General features: G+C 30.0%; 10 protein-coding genes and 1 non-coding gene across 11 annotated transcripts; 8 read left to right on the forward strand and 3 right to left on the reverse strand.

Moving 5' to 3' along the window:
- Positions 1-16: 16 nt before the first annotated feature.
- BX663DRAFT_t54 lies at positions 17-87 on the forward strand. Its single transcript has one exon. It is a non-coding gene; the product is annotated as a tRNA-Gly (tRNA).
- An 831-nt stretch (positions 88-918) lies between these two features.
- BX663DRAFT_503474 (SCP2 sterol-binding domain-containing protein) lies at positions 919-1,425 on the forward strand. Its single transcript, XM_051526769.1, has one exon. The coding sequence runs from the start codon at positions 958-960 to the stop codon at positions 1,345-1,347; it is 390 nt and encodes a 129-aa protein (XP_051384749.1). The 5' UTR covers positions 919-957; the 3' UTR covers positions 1,348-1,425.
- A 998-nt stretch (positions 1,426-2,423) lies between these two features.
- On the forward strand, positions 2,424-3,041 carry BX663DRAFT_503475 (acyl-CoA-binding protein). Its single transcript, XM_051526770.1, has 3 exons — positions 2,424-2,748; positions 2,848-2,932; positions 2,997-3,041. Exons 1-2 carry the CDS (start codon positions 2,537-2,539, stop codon positions 2,870-2,872), a joined length of 237 nt encoding a protein of 78 aa, XP_051384750.1. The 5' UTR covers positions 2,424-2,536; the 3' UTR covers positions 2,873-2,932; positions 2,997-3,041.
- Positions 3,042-4,165: 1,124 nt separating this feature from the next.
- On the reverse strand, positions 4,166-4,448 carry BX663DRAFT_430815 (uncharacterized protein; the record flags this gene model as incomplete). Its single annotated transcript, XM_051522828.1, has 2 exons — positions 4,166-4,313; positions 4,378-4,448. Coding segments are annotated over 2 exons (219 nt in total), but the record flags the coding sequence as incomplete, so codon positions are not given.
- Positions 4,283-5,344, reverse strand: BX663DRAFT_327555 (uncharacterized protein). The gene is made up of 5 exons (XM_051522115.1): positions 5,284-5,344; positions 4,916-5,203; positions 4,575-4,868; positions 4,378-4,494; positions 4,283-4,313 (listed from the first exon to the last, which is right to left on the reverse strand). The coding sequence occupies exons 2-3, from the start codon at positions 5,007-5,009 to the stop codon at positions 4,591-4,593; spliced, it is 372 nt and encodes a 123-aa protein (XP_051384752.1). The 5' UTR covers positions 5,010-5,203; positions 5,284-5,344; the 3' UTR covers positions 4,283-4,313; positions 4,378-4,494; positions 4,575-4,590.
- On the reverse strand, positions 4,646-5,753 carry BX663DRAFT_327547 (uncharacterized protein). The gene is made up of 3 exons (XM_051522114.1): positions 5,284-5,753; positions 4,916-5,203; positions 4,646-4,859 (listed from the first exon to the last, which is right to left on the reverse strand). The coding sequence occupies exons 1-2, from the start codon at positions 5,528-5,530 to the stop codon at positions 5,085-5,087; spliced, it is 366 nt and encodes a 121-aa protein (XP_051384753.1). The 5' UTR covers positions 5,531-5,753; the 3' UTR covers positions 4,646-4,859; positions 4,916-5,084.
- Positions 5,754-7,762: 2,009 nt separating this feature from the next.
- Positions 7,763-8,246, forward strand: BX663DRAFT_327574 (uncharacterized protein). The gene is made up of 2 exons (XM_051522116.1): positions 7,763-7,944; positions 8,005-8,246. The coding sequence occupies exons 1-2, from the start codon at positions 7,839-7,841 to the stop codon at positions 8,148-8,150; spliced, it is 252 nt and encodes an 83-aa protein (XP_051384754.1). The 5' UTR covers positions 7,763-7,838; the 3' UTR covers positions 8,151-8,246.
- Positions 8,247-8,725: 479 nt separating this feature from the next.
- BX663DRAFT_503487 (rab-GTPase-TBC domain-containing protein) lies at positions 8,726-10,198 on the forward strand. The gene is made up of 5 exons (XM_051526771.1): positions 8,726-9,043; positions 9,111-9,321; positions 9,396-9,571; positions 9,626-9,716; positions 9,783-10,198. The coding sequence occupies exons 1-5, from the start codon at positions 8,894-8,896 to the stop codon at positions 10,169-10,171; spliced, it is 1,017 nt and encodes a 338-aa protein (XP_051384755.1). The 5' UTR covers positions 8,726-8,893; the 3' UTR covers positions 10,172-10,198.
- A 52-nt stretch (positions 10,199-10,250) lies between these two features.
- On the forward strand, positions 10,251-11,753 carry BX663DRAFT_503493 (uncharacterized protein). The gene is made up of 8 exons (XM_051526772.1): positions 10,251-10,346; positions 10,479-10,729; positions 10,807-10,839; positions 10,892-10,947; positions 11,022-11,094; positions 11,158-11,235; positions 11,307-11,428; positions 11,487-11,753. The coding sequence occupies exons 1-8, from the start codon at positions 10,267-10,269 to the stop codon at positions 11,736-11,738; spliced, it is 945 nt and encodes a 314-aa protein (XP_051384756.1). The 5' UTR covers positions 10,251-10,266; the 3' UTR covers positions 11,739-11,753.
- A 3,168-nt stretch (positions 11,754-14,921) lies between these two features.
- BX663DRAFT_431217 (uncharacterized protein) lies at positions 14,922-15,080 on the forward strand (the record flags this gene model as incomplete). Its single annotated transcript, XM_051522859.1, has 1 exon — positions 14,922-15,080. A coding segment is annotated over one exon (159 nt), but the record flags the coding sequence as incomplete, so codon positions are not given.
- Positions 15,081-15,667: 587 nt separating this feature from the next.
- Positions 15,668-20,412, forward strand: BX663DRAFT_530230 (C2 domain-containing protein; the record flags this gene model as incomplete). Its single annotated transcript, XM_051530306.1, has 6 exons — positions 15,668-16,462; positions 16,544-16,846; positions 16,912-17,032; positions 17,127-17,448; positions 17,568-17,689; positions 17,750-20,412. 6 exons carry the CDS (start codon positions 15,668-15,670, stop codon positions 20,410-20,412), a joined length of 4,326 nt encoding a protein of 1,441 aa, XP_051384758.1.
- Positions 20,413-21,462: the final 1,050 nt, after the last annotated feature.

A 21,462-nucleotide genomic window follows, 5' to 3' on the forward strand; every position in this document is an offset into this window, starting at 1 on the left:
TTTCAGAAATCAATAAGCGCGGTTGGTTAAGTGGTATAATCTTCGCCTGCCACGCGAAGGGCCGGGGTTCGATTCCCCGACCGCGCATTCCTCTTTTTTTTATTTTATTTTTTTTTTCGTTATTATTTGTTGTAAACTTTCTACAAACAGAGAGCTAGTATATATTTAACGTTATTGGATACAAAAAAAAAATGGATTAAATAACAAAACATTATGTAGCACTAATTTTTAAGTAAACTTTAAAATAAGATAGAGACTTATTGTTATTATAAATAAAAAAGAAATAACACTAATATATAGTTAAATTTAAACACTATCAATATAAAAATATGCTATGGTCTCTCTTTCAAAGGTTTTTTACGCTAAAAAAAAAGATTTTAACGTCATATATTAATAAAAAATATTTGAACTAGGTAGTATAGTTTCAATTCATAATTACAGAATTATTATATATGAAAAAAAACACACATATAAATTATAACGAATAAAGTATACAATACAGCCTTATTATGTCGAACATTTAAAATAATGATTCCATATACACATGTGCAGATGTATTATGACGACCTATTTTCTTATCCTATTTTATAGTTCGTGAAATTTATACTTGCCAGTAAAATAGAACCATATGATTGAATATTTTGTATGTGTGTGGGATCAACAAGCAATTTTAGGAAATGATTTTATTACGCAACCTTAAAATGAATTATAAAAGGCAATTATAGATTTGCTACAGAAAGATTTGAAAAAAATTAATTGCATGTGAAATATTCTTTTTCCCTTATTCTTTTTTTGTAAAAGGTATGTAACACCTACTTCTCCTTATTAGTATCCATCAAGATGACAAATTTATAATTTTGCTTATAAAAATACGAACAAATATTTGTTGTGCTTTTATACGTCTTTTTTTTTTTTAAAAAAAAAAATAATAATAATAATTTTTTTTATTAAATTATAATGTCTGACCTTATTGTTCCTGGATTCAAGAGTTCTGAGCTCATCAATGATTTAAACAAAGCTTTCGATCAATTCAGTACTGAAGATAGAGCTAAGTTAATCAAGCAAGTTAATGGTGTCTTCCAATTTGTTATTAAGAATGACCAAGGAAAGGAAGAGGTTTTTACTGTCGACTGCAAGAAGGAAGGAAAGGTAGTCCATGGTAAGGGTGACATTAAGGCTGATGCTATTTTATCTTTGAAGGATGGTGATTTTGTTGATTTGGCTACTGGCAAATTAAATGGTCAAAAAGCATACATGAGTGGTAAGCTCAAAATTAAGGGCCAAATTATGCTTGCTATGAAGCTCGATAATGTTTTCAAAGCTGTTAATCCTACTGCTAAGCTTTAAATTGTACTATAATAATATATATATATATATATATATATATATATTACACACATTACATGTAAAGAAACTGATTTTTCTTCTCTATTCATTTTCTCCTTTGTTTACTATTAATCACTTACATAATAAAGATAAATAACTATCGTATTCATTATAATAAAATGAAGAAGATTGAATAATAAAATTAATTGAATTAATTTACAAACATATAGTTAACTAATATGTCCACATTCATGTTATAATAATAGTAGTTAAGCGATGACTTAAACCTAGGAAAAGATATATTGAGAGTAAATAAAATATCATACTTATCTTTTATACTTTTGCGCCTATTTCATCAGATATAATTAATTGATAGAAATGACTCAGACTTTTATTGCTAAAACAGAAAAATGATTCAAAAAGAAAAAAAAAAAGGTATACCTTATTCAAATTTATAAATTTTATAAGACTGGAAGCATATTTTCTTCTGTATAAATTTATGATGTTAGATTTAAACGCATTAACGTCTGTATAGATAATTGTAACACTATTGATATTTTAAGACGTGATATTTCGTAAAATATAAAGCAACTTAATTATACTTGGAACGTGAAGTTCAAGATAAATTCATATATAAATTTACTAGTGCTTTCAAAGCTTATAAAATTATAATGAATTCCTAGATACTGCTTTCATTATGTTAAGCAACATTTATAACTTTATAGTTTCTCCTCCTTTCCACTAGCGTAAATTATACAATTACTAAATGCTTTAGATATATTACATTTCGAGGTATAAATATTAATTTTTATATTTGCAGAGTATTGAATCAAGATTTGTCAAAGAACATAATCAACAATATGAAACAAATTTGGATCTAAGAAAAAAAATTACAGTAATAAATAAAAGAAAACAAATAAAACAATAGCTTTATTTGTGCCAGCTATAAAAAACTCTATACAAATTAAACATAAAAGGATAAGCATATTTCTTCATATAATATGTATATAAATAATACAATACATATACAAAATTATACTTTAACGTTTTTGTATTTTAATTTTATACTTGTTGCTTGCTTTCTTACTTTTGTTTGTGGATATCACATGCAAACAATTGTAAAAAAAAAGAGTTACAGGATTTATTTATTTTTTCCTCATTTTTAATCCTTTTCCTCTCTCTATTTTTTTATAGTCTTATTTCTTCATAAATGATATCAACATCAGCATCATTGTATGTGTCCCAGATAAGATTTTGTCGAGCTTTAGCTGTAGTTCGCTCTTTACCAACAGAATCTGATAGAGAATTTCAACCGTCAGTAGCTGACAAGTTACAATTTTACAGTCTTTACAAACAAGCTCTTGTAGGTGATTGTATGTTACTTAAACCATCATCAAAAAATATTGTACATTATATAAAATGGTAATATTCATAATGGTAATATTCATAATGGTAATATTTATAATGATAATATAATTATAAAGAAGAAATACGACTAAATATATTTCTTATATATAATAGGAAAGCCTGGAAAAAGCTTAGATGAATAAGTCCAATTGATGCCCAAATGATGTATATCGAAGCACTTAAAGATCTTTTACAAAAGGTAAATAATAAAACAAAAAGTAAATATAAAAGACTATTAGCATATAATACTATTTTTGATAAAGTTTATTATTCAATATCCTTTTTCTAAGCTTACAGAAAGCCTAGTGTTATGATTGTAGTCGTATTTACAACTAAGTTAATAGAAATAAACTATCAATTATTTAAATAATAAAGAGGTTATTCAAATAAAACTAGTGTATTGTACTTCACAGCATAATATTCATTCTACACTCAGTTTTGATAATAGTATTCGAGCATTAAAAATAATGATATACATTGCATTATGTAATAATAAGAATTCAATAGGTTTATGACTGTTATATTCAATTACATAATTATTTATAAGTCATACATATTATATATAGATAGCTATAAAGATGAATACTGTTATGTAGTAATATCTTGTAGGATAATAATAATAGTAGCATATAAATAATTGGTATTGTTATAGCTAACATATTCATTGTGAATTAATATTGACGCGTCGCTTACCCCAGAAATAATAATTTAATATTTTTAGTAACAGCGACAGCTCAGGCAGAAAAGAATAAAAATAGATTTTATTGTAGAAAATATTTATGACTAATGCTTTATTATAGCTTATCCAAATAGTAGTTCTATTAATATCACTTACCTTGCAAAAACATATAAATAGCCCTTTACATTTTCACATAATTTTTCCTTGTACAAATTTTGTATTATTCTTCTAAATAAAAACTATACGAAGTTTTCACAGACTTGTCTTTTGTCTTTTTCTCTTTCTTTAACTTTTTGCTTATCAAAACAACCTTGTCCACCTTGACCATTTTTCCTATTAGCCAACAAAAAGACTATATTTATTTGACTTTGTCTTTCTATCTCAAACTTTTTTTAAATATGGCAATAACTAAAGAACAGGCGATATGCTTGTTATTCTGTGAAGAAATAAATGAAGATAACATATCTGGACTTACAAAACGAATCAACTTAATGAAGGACATTGACATCTGCTATGAAAAGGATCCACAACAACCTAGATTAATCCCGTTGATACTTTTACACACTCATCCATCTAGATTTCGAAAATACACAATCAGTTCGAAAGATTACACCGATAAAACTATTAACGGTGATCATCAGCAATGGTTTAATTTAATCATATATTATATTTTTGGCACATGTTTTATTCTTTTATTATACAATTAAAAAATAAATAAACTTCATAATGCTTCGCTAATTGATTTTAATATGTTTACTTGGAGCGTTGAAAAAGTCCTTTTCTACAATCAAATTCATTTATGTCTTGTGTGCCATCTAACATATGATCTCGATCATAAACATTTATGGGTTTCCCAAAAGGACTACGATCAATTACATTTTTTTTTATACTTTCATTTTGACTACAAAAAAAAAAAAATATTTTTAACATAAAGCAATATTTATCTTTCACGTATATTACTATACTTTAAAAGACTTCTGAGATCAGTACAATTGGTAGTAATACCCACAAAGTCTACTCCGACTAAGCAGTTTTTTTTTTTTTTTTTTTTTTTTTTGCAATACTAAAATAAGAGATAGGATCTAAAGAATGATTTTTGCAGTTTAAATATATATAAAAGCTAATTCTTCTTTGACTATTAATGCATTAACTTGGGTAGTACCTTCAGCTTTATTTAGCTACCTCAATATAGTACTGTCATAATTCACATCTCTTGATGAAAAAGGCTCGCCTGCGTGTGACATTGATGAAACATAAATTTTATCAACTAACAATCTTTCAAGCATTTTATCTATCATAGATTGAAGTAATCTGATTCTTGTGTCCTTATCTTCATTTCCATACGACTTTCTTACATAACCAACTACTTCATATCCATTTGACTTGAGGTTATTAACGTATTGTTGGAATTTAGGTATGTCTTCCCTGATTCCGTTTGCAATATCATCTAAAATAACTTTGAGTGATTAGAATTCTAGAATAATCCTAGAAGTTCTGACTTACTTATAAATTTATTTTTAACCACATATAGCCTGCAATATCGGATTCTCTCCATATCATTGTTTTTTAGTGACTTTCTTGAGGACTCTACTTGCATGAATGGGAATTTACTCTTTGACCACCATGACGTGAATGAGTTGATCGTTTTACTGTCAAATTTATCTGTATATTTTCACAATAGAGAGAGAATATCTTTCATTGCAACATCTCTCTGCTCATATGTTTCTTCATTATAAGGATCAAAGGGTAGATACAGTTCGTTTAAAAGTCGAATGATTTGAGTGTCAGAGGCTATTTATTTTTAAAGAGAAGTTTAGATAGCTTTTCTCTCAAATACATTTGCTTAAAACAATTTTTTTAATTATACTTACTAAGCTTTATATTTTCATTTATTGATTTTTCCCCCAACTTTAAAGCATTACTTGAATATCTATGATAAGTAAACTGATTTGCGTTTATCCTAATGATTGGCAAAAGAATCGGCTGATGCGGATCCTTTTCATAGCAGATGTCAATGTCCTTCATTAAGTTGATTCGTTTTGTAAGTCCAGATATGTTATCTTCATTTATTTCTTCACAGAATAACAAGCATATCGCCTGTTCTTTAGTTATTGCCATATTTAAAAAAAGTTTGAGATAGAAAGACAAAGTCAAATAAATATAGTCTTTTTGTTGGCTAATAGGAAAAATGGTCAAGGTGGACAAGGTCCAACAAATAGAGTTTTTTGATTGGCTAATAGGAAAAAAGGTAGTGAACAAGGTGGTCAAGGACGCAGAGAAAGACACAGATTGTCATTTGATTGGTAATTGTTGTATATATAATGATGTATTACATAATAACTTAGAATAAACAGATCAGAATCATGAATAAACGAGATTTCATTATTCGATTTCAAGAAAAATAACCGGCTAGATCAAACACCAATAATTTAATATTTATTAGATTAATTCTCAGTCAGGGCAAAGACTAGAGCTCAAACACAATAACTTTAATTATTCTATGTGAAAATGTTCTTCTTTCAAGATATCTTCATTCTGTTCCTGTCGCGAAGTAACCCGTTCTCCACAAGATATAAATATGGATCCATTTTGCACTCATCTTGGAGAAATCAAGTTTTTTTTTTTTATTTTTTTTTTTATTTTTTTTTTTATTTTTAATTTTTTATTGATAATAAAAGTTTTATACAAAGTTTTCACAGATTTATTCTGTCTTATTCTTTTGTTATCTTTATCTTATCAACAGTTATAGCCCCGACTTACAATTACAGGGTTAATCATAACAGGAACATGAATTGGAGAATTGTCCATGACAATAAAAAATCCTTTCATTTCTGGGAACTCATACATAATATCGTTAAGAAACAAGAGATAATGATCGCCAGTAGTGCCACTGGGAATAGTTAATTTATCTTCAAGAACCTTTTTAATTTTGGCCCCTATAACCTTCCTTCACTTAACATTTCCAGATTCTCGCCTCGCATACTCACATTGACGACACCATTACCTGATATTGCACCAAGAACAGTATGTGAGGTAGCCTTGGTGGAAGGAGTTGTGGTAGTTGCTTTTGTACCGCGCTGTGACCAACCACGACTACGTCACATATTAATATCAAACCCGGACTCATCAACAAATATACAATTGTCGAGATAATTGACGCCATTGCCGATCAATTTCTCAACTCATTCAGCACGAGCTTTAAGATTTTTATCATCGTTTCTGGCAAGAGGGTGTCGGTTAATAAGTTTGATGCTGAGATTACATTCTTCCTTCATGAACTCGGCTACTCTTGTTTTTTTTATTTGTAAGCCAGCAAAGTTGGCTGTCAAGCTTTCAACTGCGTCCTGGATTGTTGCAGTTGAGTCATCATCAAAAAAACTGGTTAGATAGACCTTATGAGCTTTGTTCAGTTGACTGACTGGTCTGTTGGGATTCAGGTTCATCTTTTTGATAGGAATCTTCCTTTCCGGATCATCTTCGTAAGCCTTTTTCCATTTGCGCGCTGTATTATAATTTCCATTTGCGGCTATGGCTGCATCTTTTGGTTTCATGAGTTTTTCTTTCAAAAAATAAAAGTCTTCCATTGTATAAACGTTATACTCAAGAGGTCTTTCTTTCTTTGGACTAGCCTCTTTCATGACTGTATCGTCTGAACTGATTGTTTCAAATTGGAGATCCTTATTCTTAATGTATTTTCGTAGATCTGTTAATCTTTTCAAACGAAATGACTTCTCTTCAACATATGCTTTTGCTTGCTCGCCCTGTTCATCAATGAGATTACCAGCACCATCTTCATAAAAAATATTCATGCTCATTTGAAAAATAATCTCGAAATAATGGTATAAAAAAAAAAGTAACAAAATATACCTTAGATAAAATGATCAAATAAATCTCAAAAAAAGTGAATTTAAATAAAATGACCAAACGAATTTCAAAAAAGTGGGCAAATTTATTCAAAAATCTGTCCAATTGGTGGCGGACGCACTATAAGTCATTATAATCACCATTCGCAAAGGCGTTTATTTTGGCTTGTAAAGTCAGTTACGAAACATACTCTATTTAACTTTATAATATTTATATTGTTATTGTTAGCTTTATGGAGAAGGAAATCTCCAATTGCCTATGCTATAATTTGTTATTCAATACCTCGACATAGAAGCTTTGTACACTATTTTTTTAGTCGTATAAAATTTCGGAAGAGTGATAGCTTTTAATCATGCTTCTTAAACATTAAAAATATATTACTCTATTTTGCAATTATATTTGACTGACAAACAGTACACGGAGTTTGTGCACTTTTTGTGACCTTCTTCCAATTTTTTCATGGTCACACATTTCTCCGTCTTTTTTTTTTTTTATTTTTTTATAGTTTATGTAATTTATTTATTTGTTTATTGCTTTTTCTTTAGTTCATTTTCTTTATATAATGGCATTAATAGAGCAGAATACTTCAATATCTAACCTTATTTTAGTCAAAGATATGAGTCCAAAGGCAAGAAATTTTGAATGTGAAGTTATAGTACTTCAGAAAGGCAAGTTTTTTAATTAACTTTGAATATCAAAATTTGTATTTATTTTATTTATTTATACAGAGGGAGAATCAACAAGGACACGTGATGGTGATTTTTTATCTAAATTTTGGGTAGCCGATAAAACAGGTTCAATTATCTTAAATGCTTGGGGACAAAATGGCTTAGATATTCAATTTGGAGACATATTACATCTAACAGGCGTGTAAAGTATATACACATATACATATGTATTATTATTGTTTCAAGTCAATATACATATTAACATACTATCAACCTTTTTTTATTTTATTTGAAGAGATGGCAAACTGAGAAGAGGCCAGTTATCTATAACAACTCGCAGAGATTGTAAAGTAACACGAATTGGACAGGACACATTTCCTTTTTCAGAAAGGCCAAATATGTCTGAAATCGATTACTCTTCATTAGAAATGCATCATTTAAGCGGCAATAATAATAATAATAATAATAGTAGTAGTAGTAGTAGTAGTAATAATAATAATAATAATAGTAATAGTAATCGATTGAGAAATCAACCGCAACAGCAAGCTCAGACGCAAACACAGTCAGCAGTACGTATACCCAGCAATAATAATAACACCTTTAATAATACAAATTTCAATCGAAATAACCGCCCACAACACCAAAATTTAAGAGGAAATCAAAATAGCGGATTTAATAATAGAGGAGGAGGAAGTGGAGGAGGACGAGGAGGAAGAGGAGGTAGTGGTGTTAATAGATATCATTATGATATAAATAGCAACCCTGCTTTTTAAAGAAAATAGAAATGTAAATAATTTATTGAAAACAATGAAATGAGGCTTCCTCCTTTTAAACGCATATATATCATCGCTGAGTTATGGCTTTTTTTGTTTTGTTTTTTTTTGTTCTTTAAATTAAATGACGGATTTCATTCTTCTTATTTCTTTATTTCCTTTCTTCTTTTAAGATTATGTCTTTTAATAATAGAGATTATGACTCAATTTGGTGCCTAGAAAATATTGAAAGCATATTAAGTCGTAAACATCGAGATCTTAATTCTGCCGAAAATAGTTTATTACTCTTAAGAAAAACATTATTAACAAATCCATGTCCTCCGGAGGTATTCTATATGGAGATATATACACGTTTTATTCAGTTGTTTATATACATTTTATTTTGTTTGATAGTCGAGAGGAAAAGTATGGAAGTTGTTACTTCGTATCACCCAAATATCCGCATCCAAATATATTCAATTAGTTGAGCGTGGTCCCAGTTCACTTGATGAAAAAATTAGACATGATACTTTCCGTACAATGACAACTGATACCAACTTTCTTGAGCATGTATCAGAAGATATGCTAATAAGACTACTAAATGCCTTTGTTTGGGAAAATGCTAGTATGAAAAAAAAAGAGGGCATATTTTGACGATATGTGTATGTGTGCATTTTTTCTAATGATTTTTTTTTATAGATTGCAGTAATTTATCTTCTTCTCTGACCTACGTTCAAGGTATGAATGTTATTGCCGCACCATTTTTAATGACTATGCCAGAAATGGAGGCCTATTTTAGCTTTTCAACCTTTGTTTCAACTTGGTGTCCTTTGTACGTTCATCCAAACATGAAGGGAGTACATTGCGGTCTGCGAGTAAGTCGATAACAGTACTAAATGCTATTTTTTTTCAAACTAAATTTGTATAAGCTTTTAGATCTTTGCTTACGTTCTTTGGATCCTACTTTATATGGCTATTTACGTGGAAAGAATTTATCTGCTAGCACTTACGCATTTGCACGTAAGTTGTTAGCGTATATTATGAAGTAAATTTTAACGTTTTTTTTTTCTTTATTATTATTTTAAGCTGTTATGACATTTTCAGCATGCACACCACCTTTATCTGAGCTTTTGCAGTTATGGGATTATATGTTTGCTTATGGGCTTCATTTAAATATACTTTTTATCATAGCTCAATTAGCTTTGATAAGGACAGAATTATTAAAGAGCCCAAGTCCTGTTAATCTTCTTCGTGTCTTGCCCCCTCTTCGAGCCAAAGAAATCATCAACCTAACTGTGTCATTATGTAAAAATTTATCATCTGGTTTATATGATAAATTAGTACGCCATGCTTATGATGAATCTGTGGCAAATGATTTAGGTCTTAGACATTGTTCTGCAAATTGGTCAGACGATCAAGATGATACAGAGGATTTACCAGCTTATATGCGTGATGCTGTAAGCATGAGAAAATAAAAAGTGACTCCTTTTTTTTATCTTTTATCTTTTTTTTTTTTTTTTTTTTTTTTTTTTTTTTTTTTTTTTAAGCATTACACATACATTGAACTGACATGTCGATTCCTGAGGATAAAGTTGAGACCGTTGGTGGGTTAATAGCCGGTATGGAAAAAGCGTTAACATGTACTATTTGGTAGCTATTTGTATTTTCTTCAAATAATAAAAAAAACATACATTTGCATAAAAAAATGGGGTTCTCATTTATTTAATGTACATATACATATAAATACGTATACATTTTTCACTTTCTTCATAAAAAAAAAAGCCTTTCACAATTAAATGTTCCAGCAATAGCACGATGTGGGCATTCCTTTTGTAAATCATGCATAGAGAATACAATTGATACAATTGGAAAATGCCCAATCTGTGAAGAAAGTTTAACTAAAGATCAAATTTTTTGTACAGAACAAAAAAGTCTAATGGTAGCTAAATTTAACGATTTAAAAGAATCGTTTAAAAAAGAATACGGACTTGATATATCACAAATGACACCAATTGAGGTGTATAAAGATAATAGTAAGAAGATAATTTAAGCTGACAATATAAATGGACTTTTTATTCTATTGTCTAACTTATTATATACATTGCATTAGTGGGTGGTAGTAGAACTACTTCCCAATTTGAAAGTAAGTAAATTGTCTATAGCTTTATACTTAGCTTTAACTTACCTTTATATAGACTCAAAATATATAAACCAGTATCATATATTACAATACAACAACACCCCTATTAGCGTAGATTTTCATGATTTTTCTTTTTTTTTTAGTATAATTGTTTAAATTAAAATAATTCTATATATTCACTATAGGAAGTAAACATACCCAATATCTCTTTTGAAGAAAACCTAGACATAAAGATAACACACATTGTTTTTGACACAGGTAAAATAGATTATGTGCATTGTTTTATAAGCTACATATTTATATATTTTGAACATATTATAGATAGAAACGATTTAGTTAAACCCAATCGAGAGTATTTTTTGGCTATTTTATTTGGTTGCTATATTGTTAATGAGAAATGTAAGTGTATTTTTGAATGTAAAAGAAAAAGGCAGCAAGTAAATCTTAATACCCTATACGATGTAAATCAGGGCTTAAATTATGTATAGAGCAAAATAAAATGCTTCCTGAAGCAAGATTTGAAATACAAGGCGACATAAAATATGGCAGAACAGGCGCTCCGAGTAAAGCAAGAAAAAATAGAGTAATTGGTGTAAGTAAATCTACGTTAATCATCTTCATTATTGGAACTTAATAAAATTTCAATCTAGAGGCATCTTCTCTTCAAAGGACTTAAAGTTGGCTTAATCGGTGATACTGAAAATGAATATTATACATATATGAGTCTTGGAGATGCTGATATCAACATGAAATATGATGATATTATTATTTGCAGTTTTTCGGATAAAACACTGGATGAACTACACGAAACATATAAAGGAAAAAGATTAATATCAAAGGATTGGATTGATGCCTGCATCTGTAACTTTGAAATCATGAAAAAAGATGATTATATTTTGTGAATACTAAACAAAAAAGAAAAAAAAAAAAAAAAAATAGCAGTAATATTTGTACAAAAAAAAAAAAAAAAAAAAAAAAAAAAAAAAAAATGAAACAGTTTTCTTATTTTGCTGCATATCGATTAAAAAAATAATAATACTTTTCTTTTCTTTTTGTTTTTTTTTCCTCCTATACATATTTTTTTTTTAAAAAATATTATAATGGTTCAAAGTCAAAATAAAAATGAAAAGAACCTTAGTTATTTAACATATATAATTCAATTACTCTCATCAAATAAGATATCAAATTCAAAAAGTACTCAGCAAACAACAACAAATCCAAGAGAAAAACTAATGTATTCCCGCCAATTAAAGCGAGATAGATCATTATATCGTACATGGCGTACTTTACCAGAGTATAACAATGATGAACTATCTATTCATTACTCTGATAATGACGATAGCAATGCTGATAAAGATATTCGTCTTTCATAATACATCTACTAATGTATTAATTATATTATTTAAACAATAAAAACACTCAGTTGTATCTATTCTTTTTATTATACAGCAGTTTTAGAGAATCCTCCATAGTTAGACTATCATTCTTTCTTTCTTTTTTTCGTAAATTTATAGATTTATCTCTGTTCAATAAGATCATGTGATGCGAGAAAGCCGATCTTCAAAAATAAAATTATACTTGTAGAAAAACAAAATGATAAGTATATAATTTTCCCTTGTATATAATAGCTTCAATACAAACTAAGCGCTTTCATATAATCATATATTGGTGTTAAATAAAAGGTTAGATTAGCCGAAAAAAACTGATATCTACGAATTAAAGGTTTCTGTCTATACTTTTATATATAGAAACAATACGCTAAACATAACATCTGTAATAAGACTTACTTATACATATATTTGTGTATATATTCTTCTTATAGGATTTATATTCTAATTAAGAAAGGTCTCCTGATTTGACAGATACAAATGACTATTTTTATGACAAAATTATGACTTGTTATATACACATATACAATGAAAGCAATACCAAAGGGCAGGTTTTGAATTAAAAAAAAAAAAAAAAAAGAAATCCAATATTAATGAGTGACTATTTTCTTCCAAACTCTTCATATCTATTACTTGACAAAAGAGCAAAATATTTGTCATTTTTCTTTATGAAGATAGACAAGGAAGAACATAAGACTAAACTAGAAGGATATTGTGAATATAGAAGAGGATATTAGTTCATACCATTTGGAAACCTTAATTAATACCAGACATTCTTGTGAATCTCAGGAACTAGAGCAACAATCACTTATTAAATATTTAGCCACTAGAATAAAAGACGTATTTAGTCTTTGAGGAATAGTAAAAAAAGCAGTAGATATTATATAGTAACTACAGTAGCGAATAGAGGCTTCTTTTTGTGTGTTATAACCAAATGAAACTATTAATGCTATTTCTACATCTATTTTTTTCATATATCTAAGTTTAAAGTGCTAATGCCCTACCTTGACTGATATGAGCCCTATTTTTTTTCTTTTATCTATCTAAAATGAATGTCTTTCGTGATTATGCAATATATATATTGCTTTAATATGAATTTAATCCTAAAAATGCAATAAAAGCAAGAGAAAAATTAGCAAGTTATGGTAAACTTGAAATTTATCTTGAAGCATTTGAAAGAAACCCCTTCTTGGTACTAACTTGATCAAATGATTATGCAGCAATTAGTCTAATGTCTAAAGATACAGTTATCTTTTTTTCTTTTTCCTTTTTTTTTTTATCTGACCCATGCAATATAATATTAATAGTATATACTTTTAAAAAATTTTTCTTCTCACCAATAACCCTCAATTAGACTTACTCAAGGTGGATTTCGAATTGCTTGTAATTCACTTGATCACACATTATGACTTATTGAACTTTGCAATATCCTTCGCCATAGTATCATATCCGACCGGCACTTCTTCTTTAATATCAAATCAGCTCACAATAAAGTTGGCCAATAATATATTTGGAACTTACTCAAACTTGTTTCGCCAAATCTTCTAATTTAACTTCTTCAAAATCTTTTTGATGGAGATTTTATTAAGTAATATTTTATTTTATCTCTTTTACTTGACTACTAGTATCTTACGGGGATCAGTCCTGCTGCAGTTATTGTAATTTATCCATATTGATCAGTTACCAAAGCTACTTTATACGCAATGCTTAACAAATGGTATGTCACTTGTATAACTAACTCTCAATTTAAACTGATTACTTTATACTGATAATCCCCTTATAGCTGAACAGAATAGAATAGTTGTATTATTACAAATATGTAAGCAGCTTAGCTACAACCTTGGATATCGATAAAACTCCAGTAAATACATTATTTCAGATCCTCATAAATGCTCGCTCACATATCAGTCATATGGTAATCGCATAGAGCGACAGTCTTCATTCTCATATTCTGGTATATCTTTTTGTCTTGAGGACAATCTCAATATCCTTGAACTTATATATAACAATACTACAAAGAATCTTGCTACTATGAATCAATTCTCTATAATTGGAGTTAATTATAACGGTTTTTGTAAGCTTTTATCTAGTAAATTCTATTACGAATGATTCGCTCCCAACTTAAATATGATTCAATTGTTAACAAACCTACCACCTATAAATATACAAAATTAGAAGATGTTCAAAACAAGTGTATTCGACAAGTCTTTAGCACCTCAAGTTAATCATCTGTTAAAGTAATGTCTCATCTGATTAAAACTTCCCTTAAATTAGCTCATACGCTCATATACTTCATATACATTTTTATTACGTTCCTTATTACTATTATTAGAGGGTATCCTCTTATCGAACTTGTTGTCATATATTATATAATAACCCTCTGCTAAATTACAGTAGTGCAAACTTTCTAAAATATTATTATGGAAAAAGCGCCAATCTGAAATATATCCTTTAGATACTAAAAAAAAAAAAAATCAAATAACTTTGATGATAGTTTCTGCAAGATAGCTTAAATAAAAGCCAAATCACCCTAACAATTCCACGCCTCTTTTTGCTGGTAGACCTACAATTTTTATAAGTCTCGTTCTCTAGCTACTGATGCCATTTATAGAACTTACCAAGTGTATCCATTAACGACTGGGATGGTTACAGCATGTCTACTCAACATACTGCCCTAACCATCATCCTTCATAACTTCTCGCTAAACAACATGCAATACACTGTTTGGAAATGTATTGTAAACTAAAAGTGCCAGAAACAATCATCAACCTTATGCCATTCCTTCTGAAACATCTACCTAGTAAGAAGCTTCAAACTATCTTACTCTGTCACTTTTTGACAAATACTATGACCTAATTTCCATATTATCTTATATGAATTTGAATATCTTTTCCACAATGAGCTAATCCCCCAATCTTGGATTAAAAACTATTAAATTGGCTCTTGTCTTTTTCGCATTACTAGTAAATTTGTTTACTCTTTTATTTCTAGATACTCCCCTCTTTTTTTTTTTTCTTTTTCTATTTTTTCCCTCTTGCTTCTAGCTTCTGAAGAAGTTTTATTTTTTTATTTTTTATTATTTTTATTATTCTTAGCCTTTCAATGCTCCGACTCGAGCAAAGCTGATATATTAAATAATATCTTGTGCTCATTGGGCCTTTAATCTTTCTTCATAAATAAGAAAATTATTTAACCGTATACATGATGTATAAAAACAAAGCCAAGTTAGTACAAGCAATCGTGTAACGCTAAATAAACTGTATTTTAAAAACAATGTTTAAATTTGTTTTTTATTTTTTCTTCTTTTCTTTTCTCTTTTTTTTTTTTATTTCAATAATAACATGGAGAATAAAGAGGAGGATATTCTAAACCAAGTCCAGCAAACATGTATACGGGACAAGGTGAACGATTTCAAGGAAACACAATCTCCTTCTGATAAAAAAATGGAAGCTCAAAAGCAAGCCAATGTTGTGCTTGAGAGTATACCTCCATTAAAAGCTCAAGATTCTTTAGAAACCGATCAAGGCACTAATGATACTAGGGCTATTGAACATGCTATTACATCTGCTAAAGCAAAACCTACTGAAAAAAATTTACCATCACAAAAGTCACCCCCTGGTACATACAGTTCATCTACCAAAGTAGGTTGGAATGCCTTCTCTCAAGCTCCTAACCCTGGTGATGAAAATGCTATGAAGGAACTTGGCTCAAAATTAGGTTTAGATGCACTTATTGATATGTACAAGGGCGTGCGTCCTACGACTAAAGAGCAAGAAGAGGATATTGTTTCTCATTTTTTAAATGAAGCATATTATGGAGAGTGGTACCATAATGCAGCTGTCATGTTATTTACAGTTGTATTCACATGGTTGCTGACAAAATTAGGTGGCGGGTTGATGGCTTGTATCGTGATAGGGGCATTTTTGGCTACTTATTATCAAACATCTATTCGCCGTTTAAGAAGAAATATTCGAGATGATATTCAAAGAGAATTATCTATTAACAGATTAGAGACTGAATCTGAATCAGCCGATTGGATTAATCATTTCCTTTCACGATTTTGGCTCATTTATGAACCTGTCTTGTCAGCTCAAATTATTGACATTGCTGATTCTATCCTTGTAAATAATACACCTGCTTTTTTGGATTCTATTCGTCTAACTTCATTTACATTGGGAACTAAGGCTCCTCGAATTGAAAGTATCAAGACACTTACTAAAACTGAGCCTAACATTGTAGTAAGTATATAAAATAATAATAATAATAATAAAAAAAAAAGATAAATATAAATATTATGATATATTAAATATCTATTTTAGTGTATGGATTGGAAATTTTCTTTTATTCCAAATGACACACTTGATCTTTCAGAACGTGATCTTCTTTCAAAAGTAAATCCTAAGATTGTCTTGACAATTCGTGTTGGTAAAGGTATGATTGGTGCTGGTATACCTATTCTCTTGGAAGATATTGCCTTTTCTGGTCATCTAAGACTTAAGTTTAGAATGTTTAATGAATTCCCTCATATTAAAACTGTTGAAGCTTCCTTTTTGGAAAAGCCTCATTTTGATTATGTACTTAAGCCTGTTGGAGGTGAAATGTTTGGTTTTGATATTAACAATGTAAAGTTAGATACAAATGAATACGAGTACTTTATTTATTTTATTTTTTTCAATCTGATGATTAGATTCCTGGCCTTGAATCGTTTGTTCAAGAACAAGTTCACGCTACTCTTGGACCAATGATGTATGCACCTAATGTATTTACTTTAGATGTCGCTGGTATGATGTCAGGTGCTGCTGATTTAAGTAAGTAAAATATATATGTATATAGTATAGCTTATAAAGTGTTTATAATTCACATCAATATTAATTTTTTATTTTTATTTTTTTATTTGAAAAGATTCAGCTAATGGTGTTTTGGTTATCAAGATTCACTCGGCATCTGGTTTAAAAGACATTGATCTTTTTGGAACTGTAGATCCTTACATTACAGTTCACCTCGGTAGCCCTAATAACGCCGAAGTAGGTCGTACAAAATGTATTGAAGATAATCGTAATCCCAAATTCGAGGAAATTCTTTTTGTTTTACTTAATTCGGTTATGAATGAAACTTTAATATTGGAAGTAATGGATCGCAACACAGGTCGAAGTGATTCTTCAATTGGTACATGTACTTTTGATCTTAAAACACTTTCTGAATCTGATAATCTTGTTGAAGGCTTGTATGTTTTTTTTTTTTTTTTTTTTTTTTTTTTTTTTTTTTTTTTTTTGCATTTATAATATTTCCCCTCCTTTTTTTTTCTCTCATTTATATTAATCATGCTTTTTTCCTCCCTAATAGATCACTTTCTATTTTAAAAAAGGGGAAACCTACAGGTGAAGTTAAATGTGACTTCCATTATTTCCCTGTAAATAGCTCTGATAAGCAAGAAGATGGTACCATTATTCCTCCTGAAGAATCTAGTAAGTTATAAAACTATATTTAGTTGTACTTGAAAACTCATTTTTTTTTAAAAAAAAAAGATAGTGGTATTTTACGCTTTACAGTTCATGAATGTAAACAATTAGGCAAACAAAAAAGTGGTAGTAGTGGAATTAGTATCCCAGTCATAGGCTCTAAAAATGATATCAGCCCCTATGCCATTATCAAAGTCAATGACATTGAAAGACTTCGTACTAATCCCTTCAAACGTAGTATCAATCCTCGTTGGGATAGATCCATTGAACTCTTCATTACTGATAAAACCAAAACCCAGCTACGAGTTAATGTTCTGGATGATGGATCTGATGACAAACTCTTGGGATATTGGGATTCTAAACTTGAAGAATTTGAAGAGGATGCCTATATCAACAATCAAGATTGGTGGGCTCTTAAGGGAAGTGGATCTGGAAAAATACATCTTAGTATGCAATGGAAACCTGTTACGATGACAGGATTTACAGAAAGTATGTCGCGTGGCTATCATTCTCCTATTGGTGTTGTTCGTATTAACTTTGTGGGTGCTAACGATCTTAAGAATGTGGAAGCTATAACAGGCGGTAAATCTGATCCTTACGTACGTGTCATGTCAGGTGTTCAGAATCGTGGCCAGACGGAGCATATTGATGATGAGTTAAATCCGGTGTGGGATCAAGTATTTTACATTCCTGTTCATTCAAAGCGTGAAGACTTAATTTTAGAAGTTATGGATTATAATTCCAACTCCAAGGACAAGAGTTTAGGCATCACCGATTTATTTTTGAAGGATATTATGAAAGAGGTCAAGACAGAAGATGGTCATGTCTATTTTGAGTCGAAGGCATTGGAGCCTATTAAACACGTTGCTAATTTGACAAGCCGCGATCGTAAAAAAGGACGTGGTATACTCACATATACTGTTGCATTTTATCCTACATTAGCATTGCCTAAAGAGGAAGATCATAAAAAGAAGACCATGGAACAAGAGGAAGAGGAGGAGGAGGAGGGATCTGGAAACAGTCAAGTTTCTGAAGAGCCTGAGTTTATTGAAAAACCAAGAGAGCTGCCTGAACATGAGCTTCATGGCGAACCTATTAAATACAAGGTTATTTCAAATGACAAGAAACTTATCGATTTATCCGCCTACGAGTCTGGTGTTTTAGCAGTCAAGATACACTCAGTCACGCTTAGTGAGTCCCAGAATGCGATTATTGATCTTATGTTAGACTCAAATGATCCTCAATTTTCTACTATTGAGCAAAAAGGATCTTATCTTGAAGTCAATGAGACCGGTACGGTATTTGTGAAGGAGTTAGAATTTTCCAAGCTGATAGTTAGGGTCAGAAATGCTCGTAACGCAGATAAGGATGAAGATTCATATGGTCGCTGCATTATGGAAGTAAGGCGTATTGTCGAACGATTACTTAAAGCAGCAGAAGATGAGTCCATTACAGAACCTGTAATTGAAGAGATTCCATTGTTGGATTCCTCAGGAGGCAAAATACGCCTCAGCTTCAACTTTATTCCTCTTATTCAATTCAAACTAGACCCCGCTGAAAGTTTAGAAAACCAAGGAAATTTAACAATATCAGTAGTAAAAGCAGTTAATTTAATTAGTGCGGATCGTAATGGCACTAGTGATCCTTTCATTCGTTTCTATATCGATGATCAACGCATCTATAAAACACAAACGTATAAGAAGACATTAAACCCTGTCTTTAATAAGGATGAAACTTTTACTATACCCATTGTGAATCGTATCTATACTCCAATTATTGCCAAAATATTTGATTGGGATCAAATTGGTAAAGATACATTGATAGGTGAATGCAAGATTACGTTTACAAATGAAGATATTGAGACCTTTGTCACGACTACAAAAGAATATAAGATTGATCAAGGGGGTACACTTATACTCCGTTTAACTTGGAGACCTGAATTGGTAGCCCGCAAGCGTACAAACACTTCTTTGTTTACTGCTACTACTCGTGTCTTCACACAAGCTCCTGGAAGCGCCTTTGGTGCTGGTAAAGAAGTAGTAGGTGTAGGAGGAAAGGCTTTAGGAGCTGGTTCTAAAGTTTTTGGTACTGGTGTATCTGCTATAGGAAGTGGATTTCGTAATATAGGAAAACTTGGTAAACGGTCTTCTGGTGCATCACTTGAAGAAATTCCTAGAGCTCCTTCAATGGATCGCGAAGTTTCATCACCTGGTACTATCGCTGATAATAGTTCTATTGTAATGCCAAATTCTCCTAGTAACTCTTCTATACTTTCAAAGCAGCCTACCACAAACCGATCTACTAGTGAAGAAGGGTTAGGTAGCTCTACTGCAGTCCAAATTACATTAATTGAAGCTCGAAATTTGAAAGCAATGGACCGTGGGGGTACGAGCGATCCTTATTGTCGTGTTCGTGTGGGTAACAAAGTTATACATAAGACACGTCATATTAAGAAGACATTAACTCCTGATTGGAATGAGACTTTTACGACTCGAGTGTCAGGTGGTAGTATGCTAGATTTTAAAGTTAAAGATCATAACAAACTCAATGATGTTGATATTGGTAGTTATCAACTCAACATAGGTCAGTATATAAAGCCTGGACAAGCACCATTTGATGGATGGTTACCCTTATCACCTGAGGGTAATGGAGAAATCCATGTAAAAATTGCTATTATTGATAATGATAATGTTACTACTAAGACTGGAGGATTGTTTAGTAGGAAATAAAATTCCGTATTATATATATAAATACAATTAGCTATATAAAAGCAGCATACATTTGATATTTTAAACAATAAAAGCTATTATAAATACATTTTATTCAGAAATTATGGAGACGTTCAAGAATAAAACAAAACAAAATAAAAGACCCAACTAAATAAAATAAGACAAAAGTCTCTATAAATTGCGGACAGGCAAAGGAGACAATATATAAAAAGAACAAATTATTTAATACAAGAAAGAATAACTAATAAAATATGTATACAGTATTACTTACATTGAATGTGATTAGGAAGAAAAAAAAAACGTCAAATTATAATGTTAGTACTTGCTTTAATATTTTACTCGTTAATAACGATAATTTGAATCAATAAGCAGCCTCAAAGAACAAAACTTAATCCACCGTTAGTAACTCTCATTATTTTAAATTAATTATCAATAAAGTATTTTTTTTTCCTTTGGCGCAAATTCTTATGCTTCAAACTTATAACTATTTTATGTCTAATTATTTGATTTTATTCTATATCAAATTTTCTGGAAATAGTGTGTAAAATCTAAATTCCATCTAAATGACACATTTACTCGGTCTCATGCTAAATATACACCGTTGACTTACAAATGTCTAACACTATGATCAATCCTTTCCCTTTTCTACTCAAATATCTTCTTAGTAAACATAGAAAGTCATTGATCGTATGAAATAGCCCCTCTACTTCTGCATGGGTTATTAGCTCGCCTATCGTATGTAACATACTACTCTTTGAACTTGATTACCTTTACCACAGTAAAATCCCTCCTGATATCCCGCCTCTTAGTACTGACTTGATCAAATGGTTACGCTGTAATAAATCTAGTGTTCAAAAATACTGTTTTCTATTCAACTTCCCTTATTTACCTTTTTTTCCCTTTTAGCTATCAAAAGGCTTTTTTTTTCTCTTTTTTTTGATCTAACCCGAGCAATACAACATGTACCCAAATGAATGAGTTTTTAAAATTAATCTTGTCAATTTTTTTCAAAAGTCACAATTTCATGATTTAAAAAAAAAAAAAAGTGAA

This window comes from Cokeromyces recurvatus (assembly GCF_025118155.1).
Source record: "Cokeromyces recurvatus strain NRRL 2243 chromosome Unknown BX663scaffold_7, whole genome shotgun sequence".
NCBI classification, from domain to species: Eukaryota; Fungi; Mucoromycota; class Mucoromycetes; order Mucorales; family Mucoraceae; genus Cokeromyces; species Cokeromyces recurvatus.